Source organism: Symsagittifera roscoffensis, chromosome 4 (genome assembly GCF_963678635.1).
Source record: "Symsagittifera roscoffensis chromosome 4, txSymRosc1.1, whole genome shotgun sequence".
Lineage (NCBI taxonomy): Eukaryota > Metazoa > Xenacoelomorpha > Acoela > Convolutidae > Symsagittifera > Symsagittifera roscoffensis.
Window position 1 is genome coordinate 37793685 of NC_087065.1, and position 9290 is coordinate 37802974.

Sequence of the window (9290 nt, forward strand, 5' to 3'; positions counted from 1 at the left end):
TTGTTGAACTAGTCAATTACGAGAGAAGAAGGAGAAGAGTCGAAACAGAGCAAAATATAGAAGGAAATTGCAGAAAACTCTTGATCGGCCGATTTAGATTGACACTTACACAACCCTTCTGGGATTGTAGAACACCTAGTATTAGTGTCCCCGCTATGGCAAATTGAATTCTTACAACAAAGGTTTAATTTTACAAAGTTTAATTGCGCGTTAAGACTCGCTGCACTTACCCGTGCTGTGTTGTTTTGAGGGTCGTTGTCGAGATAAGACAGTAACTTGGACAGGATGACAACTATGGCGCTGTATGTGGTATCAGGGAGAGGACGGGAATTAGAATAGCCCCCCATTTTCAGTCGTTCCTTGCTCACCTCGTCAACAAGAAACATCACGCCCAGTTTCCACAGTTCTGTATAAATAAACACATTGAAACCTTACTCCTCCAAAGTTTTTCATAACAAAAACAGGGTCTGCTTTAGCCTCAGTTTGATCCCTTCGCCACTCACGGGGAAAGGTCGGCCGCTTAGTACAATATAACAACGTCCGCTCTTGTCCAACGAACCAACTATTAAAGTTACGGGTAGTGTCCTTGGCGTCAATGGGTTTTTTCTTTTTTTTGCCATTTTTTTTGTTTTTGCCAGAATAGGGTAAATAATGTTCTTTTAGCGTTTCAAATAAGCTTAGAAAATAAATTTGGTCGACCCGTGAAAGAATTAATACCGTTTATCTACGAAGTATCTAGTAACAAGATGCAATGGCATATTTACTCAGATATAGGGTCATATTTGGGGATAGGGTGAGCGAACGCCTCCTCTCACCTCAGGCATGCTCACCCCTGATTAAACAAAGGGTAGACCATTTGGCCATTTTGTTTTATAACTATTTTTGGCCCACCAACTCAAAATTCAATGGTAAGTGCGCCAAAAATTTCTTTGTCAAAACCTTCTAAAAATTAACAAAAAAACGGAATGTTTATACCTTGTTTTTAGTGAAGTATGGTTTTTGTGTTTTTTTTTTTGTAAAATAACTGGGGTCGAACTAAAAAAAGATCGAACAAATTCTGAAAACCTCTGGAAACATCTTAAGAACAACATGTCTTTTTTGGCTATGAGCAAAGAAAGTTAAGAGAGTTGAGCGAAATAAGAGAGCTAAGATTTAACTTCACCAACAACTAACGGGTTCTTTTTCTATGCTGAGAAATTCTTTTTAAATTAGTGCCGTCTTTTTCGGCGTGGTGTGATAAAAGGAGCTGAATGAAAAACTATTGCCGTTTTTTTCGGCGTGGTGTTATAAAAGAAGTTAAATGAAAAACTAAAGATTAGGCCAATCATAGTAAAATTAGTGTATTGAAAAAAAAAATTGTAGAAAAATGACTAGAAAACAAAAATGATCGAAAAGATTTTCAAAAATTTTTCAATTTTTGCTTGCAGTTTTTTGAATTTTTGAAATTTTTGGTTCCAAAAAAGTGTTAACTCAAAAAAACTAACATTACTCGAAATATGGCGAAAAACCAAAAATATCTTCCTGATTCGAACCGCATTCTTAGAGTAAAAAACAATTATATTATCAGACTATGAATGGTCTCAAAAGCGTTTTAAAAATGTGTTTCAGTTTTTAGTGACAGGTTCCGTGTTTTGTTGTAGTGTTTGTTTTTTTATAGCGTGTGCTTAATCAGATAAGAAAAATAATTGCCTAACTTTTTTTCAACTTATATTTCAATACCAATTTTTTCAATTGATTTGCCGTATATTTTATAATTTTTATGGGCTAGCAAAAGTACCAGCTATAAAAACTTTTAACCTGCCCCCATATTTTACAATCAAAGTGACAAAATTTCTGATTCATGGGTTATAATAAAACGTTCGTGTTTTTTTCGCTACTTTCAACATGAAAAAACATAAGTGTGACCTGATATTTTTTAAATTCCAAATTGAAAAAACGAATAATCATATCCCTAAAATCTAGAAACAATATGAGTTGATACTAAAAAACGGTAGGATGAAAAAAAAGGATAGCCGATTTTTGTGCAAGTAGCACAGAATAATCCGACCATAGTCTTAAAAAATACAACAAAGTTTTTTCAAATCATTGTCGTTTTGTTTTCGGCGTGGTGTGATAAGAAAGTTGAACCAAAATTTGTGGATTAAGTAGGTTTGACATCCATACTAAAATAAGTAAATTGAAAAATATTTGTTTCAGAAAAATTACCAGAAAAAGGAAAAAAATCAAAAAAAAATCAAAAAAAGGTATTTTTCATGATTTTTTTTTTACATTTTTGAATTTTCGAAAATTTTGATTCCAAAAAAACGCTAAAATACTCAGAGTAAACTAACTTCACTATAGAAAAACTAATTTTTTGTTTTGAATTAAGCTATTATATTGTATGTTTTTTAATGATTAAAATAAGACTGCTCGCTCGCTTTATTCGCTCGAAATAAGACGAAAAATCAAAAAGTTCATAACAATTTTTCTCGATGCTGGAAAAATAAATTAAGGAAATTTTTAAAACGTGGTTCGAATCACTACTGTTAGGGCTTTATTATGATATATCAGTCAACTCAGTCCGATAATTATTTGTGATACTTGATTTTGCGTGGAAAACATTAAAAAAAAACACAACCGAATACAAATTTCGTGCCCAATCCCATTTTTGTCATCATTTTTTCATCAATTTTGTCACTAGCCATTTAAAAAGAGAAGGAGTGCGCCATAATTTAGTTTCTTGGAACAATATAATCTTAAAAATTTAAAAATACAGAGTTTTTTGAGAATGAGTTTTTTGCTGCATCTCAAATCACGTCTGAAATATTGTTTTATATGTTTTTGCACTCCACTTTAGATTTTTTTGTTTTTGCCTGAAGCAAAAATTTAGAAACACATTGCAAAAAACTAACCCCGAAAATAACTGGGTTTGTAACGGCGCAACGTTTTCTCCATAAACTGAAAAAAAAATTAGAGCAAATTTCTCCAAATCCAAACCAAAATTGAAAACGCCATGGGCAATCGGAAAAATTTTATGAATTCAAAATTTGAAGCTCCAAGTTTTAAAAAAAGATATTCAGGTTATTTACATGATTATTTTATAGCTGAAATTTTGTGATGAACAAACTTGATTTGTAAGAAACGATCAATAACCAAATTTTCCATTTGGCTGAAAAAAATCAACTCTCAAATATAAATTTTTTTCAAATTTTTTGAACCATATGCGTTTCACTTTTCTTAAAATATGAGCTGCATTCCATTTGCAAACCAATTTGAAATTAAACTTTGAAATAATCAAAAGTCAAGCCGCCATAAAAAAAACAATAACTAGATGAAGGAAAATTCACGACGTTCATTGACATGCATTACTTAAGTCTGGTGTGATTCAGATAGCTGCAATAAAAAAAATTTTGTTCCTGTTTTTTTTACTGGTATTGCGATTTTAATTTTTTAAATTTCCATTTCGAGACCAAACTGTAACTTTGCAAACAATGAAAAATTTCCCTAACAGACTGAAAAGTTTTTAGTGGAGTCGACAACGAGACTGTTTTTCTTAGCTTTTTTCTGAATTAAGAGTTTCACAAACGAAAGCTTGAACCCTTGCTCAAAAAAGGGCTCCAAAAACTGCACCATTGCCTTCGGAATCCGCAAAGTATAGGTGGAACCTTCATTTTGATTCCGAAACCCAGTAAAACTTAGTTACGTGTTCAAATTATTCAAGCTATCTAATTTCAACAAGTTGATGGGTCACTTCGACTTTGATTATTAATGAATAAACACTTTAGCCAAGCAGTTTGAGCCAAACACAAGCAAACTTGAAAGCAAAAACAAAATTATGAAACAATGAAAAAAAAACAGCGCACATAAGGATTTGAACGTTTTATGAATTAATTTCATCTCAAATCAGCTTTCATCCTGGTAATGTATTCTTTAAAAAAAATCAAATATAATCGAGATTTTGCCTGATTCATATTCAAAACTGAATTTGGACAAAATAGTTTAGAAATTAAGCAAAACAAGACAAATATTTCAATTTTTTTTTGGTTTTCAATAGCCTTGAAGCAGCCATTTATCTCAAATACTGGAAATTTTATTCATCTGAAAAGCAGGACAATTCATTTATTGTTGTTCCGACTTTCGATACGAAAGTAACGGAATGTTTGTGCTCGGGTGGGTTTTTTTTCTTCAGACAAATTTCGACTTTTTAAATAGCCATTTTTGACAATATTTGTTTTATATCGTTCGAAGAGCATTGTTGTCCTGAGTTTAAATTTGAAAAAATATTTCACCTGTGATCATTTCCATAAAGTTATGGGGGTTTAAAGATTGGCATTTTTGCCAATTTGCGACAATTAACGCCAGATATATTTCGCGCTTTTAGAGCGTGAGTGGAGATTTAACCGTCTTAGAAATTGTTCCAAATTAGTTGAAGTAAGCTTATTTGCCATAATTGAGATGTTACTAGGAGCAAAATCTATCACTTTGTACTTTAAATGGCGTGTAGACTAATGATTTTCACAAAAAATTTCAAATTTCTTTGATTTAAATTTTTTTCACCTTTTTTTCAAAACTTTTTTCATGTCAATACTGCTCCATAGACCTTAGATGGCAGTCGGAACATTCAGGGCTTCGCCGTGATACGAGCAGTCTTGTTTTATCTATTGAAACTACTGTTCATCTCAAATGCTATAGTAGCCTTTACGACAGTACTCAATTATTTTGCCAATTCAACCTGAAATAGTGGCATTGAAAATTAACACCAATTTTTTTCAAACACTGAAATGACTATTTCAACTTGAGTACTTGCTTAAGTTTTAGTCTCAATACTGGAAAAAAGCCGAAAGATGACTCAAAACAGCAATTGCGTTAAGCAAACTCATTTCCGGTTTAAAATGGTAATTAAAGACTTATTTGAGTCGTTTTTTTTTGCCATGATTTAAACAAATTTAAGCACAACTTTTCGATAAATACGAAATCAGCCAACAAAATTTATATATTTGCTTGTTGCGGGTTTCGCAGCACAACCAAAATGCCGACAAGTTGCAGGTTACAGGGTATTCATTTCTGGATTCCACAACAATTTAATAGGTGGATTCCATTTTCAACTTCAGAACAATTTTAAATAGTTGTCTCTGGATTCCAGGAGCCTACACGCACCAAACGATGCGTGTATTCAAGGAACAGTTTGGCCTTGTAATGTTTGAACTATTTGTCGTAACCAATTTTCAATGAAAATTATTTCAAGGAAAAAACGATTTTTATTCTGATCATTAAACGCTACTAGGAATACAAATTTATCTTTTCTTGTATTAACAAAATGCAAATTGTGGAAATACTGACTTGGATCCTTGGATGTCTTCATTTTGTTCAGCAAAAGAAGACATGGGTTCTTGCGTTGGGGGAACTTGTCTTTGGCTGAGGAGTCCAGCAACTTTCCTAGTGTCTTGAAAGAGAAGTTAATGAGCTCATCACTATCCAGGTCAGATATACTGTCCAATATGTGAATCAAACCGAAGGCTACTGTCTCCTGAAATTTAAACATTCTTTGCAGCAACTTGCGTTTAAATTTTAAAAACTCAAGCCATAACAAATTGGCTGTCTGGGACTTAAAAGTGCGCCAATGAACCAAGAACCAACGCCATCGTTCCGTTTTTTTTACAGCAACAAATGAAAAAAAAGTTCGTTGTATGCTTCAAGCAAAAATATCGGTTCATATATAGATTCATTCAATTATCTAATAAAAAAAAACAGTCGTCGCAAAATTCTGTGCTACTCACACAGAGATCCTGATTTTTTTTCGGAAGCATTCTTGCTGATTTACTTACATAGAAGGGTTCGACTTTGCGGAGCTTGAGGAACTGGTACATTAAAGACAACACTTTCTCAAATGTTTCTGTAAACAGATGTTGATCATATGCCGACAATCTAAAACACACTAACTAGCCAGTTAATTTTTCTGACGCTGTGCCCGGTTCGACGTCTCAGACTCATGTCCAGACTTTGTGGGTTGCGCCGAGATGTGGATTCAAATTGATAGTCGCGCCGAGAATTTGAGTCTGGAAAGTCTGGACATGATTCGCGCCGTGGGTCGCGATATTCTGAACATACCAAAATTTGGTCGCAAAAGTCTGGACTTAAAGTCGCGAAAGTCCGGAAAAATGTGTGTCCAAGCTTTCGCGACTTTATGACTTTATGTCCAGACTTTCGCGACGAAATTTCGGTATGTCCAGACTATGGCACCCATGGCGCGACTCATGTCCAGAAGTTCCAGACTCAAACTTTCGGCGCTACTATGCAATTTGGGTCTAAACCCGGATAAGGCTCCATCCACGGCGCGATTTCATGTCCAGACTTTCAAGACTCAAAATCTCGGCGCGGCTATGCAATTTGGGTCTGGATCCGTTGCGGCGCAATCCACGGCACGACTTTATGTCCAAACTTTCCAGAATCAAGTCCTCTCTACCATTGCGCAGACGGCGCGACTTTCCAGACCAAGGCGGAGACGGTACGATCAAGAAGGCATTCTTCGCATCCGAGGCAGATACATCGCGAATTTCGCAACCAGTTCTGGACATGCTAAAATTCTGTCGTGAAAGCCTGGATATGAGTCTGGGACCTCGACCCGGGCGCTGTTCATTATTGTGAAAATCTAAATTATTAAACCTATAATCATTGCAATTAGTTCAACATTGTCGGACACTGAATTAAATAAACACAGTGCTGAGCTAAATGATCCGGACAAAAGAAACAAAACATGAAATTTAAAAATTGTTTCTCAAATTGGATTGCCTTTAGACAAAAAAAGATGAAAACAAAAACTGCTTAGAGTTTCAGCGGAAGTAAAATGAAGCAAAAAATGTTTTGCGTAGTTCGGGCTCAAAATTTTACCTGAAAAACGACTATTTTTGGCTTTTTTAGTCAATCAAAAATACGCCAGAACTAATGGCTCAAGGCTGACAAAATGTATCGAAGTGACCCTTTTATATAGCCCAACAAATTTTAAGCAAGGTATGAACGTCTCAGTTTTGTCTAATTAAATTTATTTTTGTTTGATTGCCGCAAAAAGTCAGTTCTACTTCATAAAGTATCAATTTTTTTGAAAACAAATACTTGATGTTTTGCGCCAATGTTTGGGAGGTGAACCGCTCTTAAATTTGATATGTTTCTATCAGCAATTGATTCAATAGTTTTGGCGTAATTTTAGATTGACTAAAAACCAAGACTGGTCAGGATAAAAATTTGAGCCCAAACTTTGCAAAAAAACATTCGCTGATTTTCTTAGCATGTTTTGTCTTCATAATTTCTTTCTCTTAAGTCAACCCAAATTGAAAAAAAACGCATTGTAAATTTCAAGTTTTATTCGTTTTGTCTGTATATTTCAAACCAGTTCTGTAGTGCAATTAGCGCAAGAACAATAGCCAACAGAAAATTGGAAAATTGTCAATGAAGGCAAGTAAAAAGAAAAAAACTTCTGACTTGATTTTTGAAAAAATCTCTCGTAACTTAAGAGCTTCCAGAATAAATAGATAGCCTTTAAAATTCTTGAATTTCTTAAGCAATGTTTGACAATTTTTTTGATAATTTTACTCCAATTTGCGAAAACTCGATCAAAATGTAGAAAAATTTTTTGACTGGGAAATCTGATAATAAAATTCCGTTTTCTAAATTAGATGTCAATCACAATTTTTGTGACTTTATTGGAGTTTGCCTTCCTTTTAAAAAACCGAACTTAAAAAGAAATCAATAGTCAAATCGCGAAAAACTAAAATTTAAGACTTTTCTTGAAGAAAAAAAAACGATTTTTTTTCTTCAGGAAAAGTCCTTGAGGTTATGCGAGAGCTTGTGCTCAAACGCTATCATTGTCATGACAGGGGATCAAATACACGCTATGACGATCTTAGATTGAATGCCTTACCACTGTGCTAAGCGTCTCTACTTAGAGGTATTTTGACTTCAATGACTACAGCAAAAATTGATACAATTTCTATAAATTCATCCTCAATTTCTTAGCAAGTCGTTTAAACTTAATTTTATTGAATACTTTCTGGACTAACTATACTAACTTGTCTTTTGCATCTTTGAAGTGTATAAGACTAGTTTTGAGGAATAGGTGGGATAACTCTATGATCTCGTTCGTCCTGATCGGGTTTTTAGTCATTATCTCCAACGATGCGGAGTCAAGGTTTTCTTGGCTGTCCATGCTCCTCTGAGGTCCAAAGAACGACTTGGTATACCTGAAGATCATATAGAATAAAAATAGCTTTTTAAACTATTTTGTGAGCTGAATACAAGTATATTAATTAGCACTATGATCATTCAACTTTGCTTTTTTCCTTTACTAAATTCGAGGCAATTTGTCCATATGATTTAGATCTGCTTCGTTTTTGATTAATACTCTGAGATGTGTCATATTGGGACAAGAAGCGTATATCATATGGTATGATTCGAACCACCGACTTGTTGTTGAGAGACGGAGACTGATCTACTTCAGTGCCCCCCCCCCCTTTTTTTGATATTGTGTTTTACTGTCTGTTCCATACTTTTCTCTGGCGCCCCTGATGGCGGCCATTTTGGATGTTCTGAATTTGAGAGGGGATGAGGTGATGTTGACGTCGAGGGAATTTTTGGAGGCGTGGCATGACTCATCATCCAAACTCTCTGCCTTCAGTCGGTTGATGCTGTACTGCATCTCATACTGCAGACATGTTAGAAATGCTCTAAGCAAGAATACAAAAAAGAACATGGGAAATGACTCATGAAGTCATAACCTTTCGATAGGTATGTCGGCATCATGCATCAAAATTTATTCTCACTTGTCTTGTATTGCGAGTTGTTGCATTAGGGCGTTTTAGTCTAATTCAAAAAACGCAAGAGGAAACGCAAGAGAAACATTTTGTTTTGCGCGTTTAATAACTGTATAAGTATAATGATAAATCTTGTTTAATGATTTATGAGCGCAATTTTTTCACAGATTTTTGTTATTATTCGACCAAATTCACTTTGACGTTTGGGTACCTCGAATCTTTTCGAGAGCGTTTTTAAAAAGTAAAAGTAACGTGCAGTGGAAAAGTATCTAACATGCTCAGTTGCTCGAATCCTTCCATGCTCTTTGGCCCCGAAAATGCCGATGAGCTACTTGCATGCAGCAGGGCCCTCTCAAGACTCATAGACCCAGTTTTGTAGAGGTCGAACTTCAAAGATGACATACTTTACTTTTAGGATTTCAATTGAAAAAAAAAGAATATTAAATATGAAACATTGATTCACTTCATAATTACTCTATTCTTTTGTATTTGTACTATTCGATTTTG

At 34.4% G+C, this 9290-nt stretch overlaps 1 protein-coding gene across 1 annotated transcript in view; it reads right to left on the bottom strand.

Annotated features, from left to right (window-relative positions):
- LOC134844575 (uncharacterized) overlaps positions 1 to 9169 on the bottom strand; it is a 57535-nt gene extending 48366 nt beyond the window's left edge. Inside the window, exons 1-6 of the mRNA XM_063861314.1 lie at positions 9058 to 9169; positions 8520 to 8696; positions 8043 to 8213; positions 5805 to 5904; positions 5320 to 5506; positions 231 to 406 (exon numbers count right to left, since the gene is read on the bottom strand). Of these exons, the coding sequence (XP_063717384.1) occupies positions 231 to 406; positions 5320 to 5506; positions 5805 to 5904; positions 8043 to 8213; positions 8520 to 8696; positions 9058 to 9146 (900 nt within the window). The 5' untranslated portion in view covers positions 9147 to 9169. The remainder of the gene's footprint in view (positions 1 to 230; positions 407 to 5319; positions 5507 to 5804; positions 5905 to 8042; positions 8214 to 8519; positions 8697 to 9057) is intronic.
- Positions 9170 to 9290: the final 121 nt, after the last annotated feature.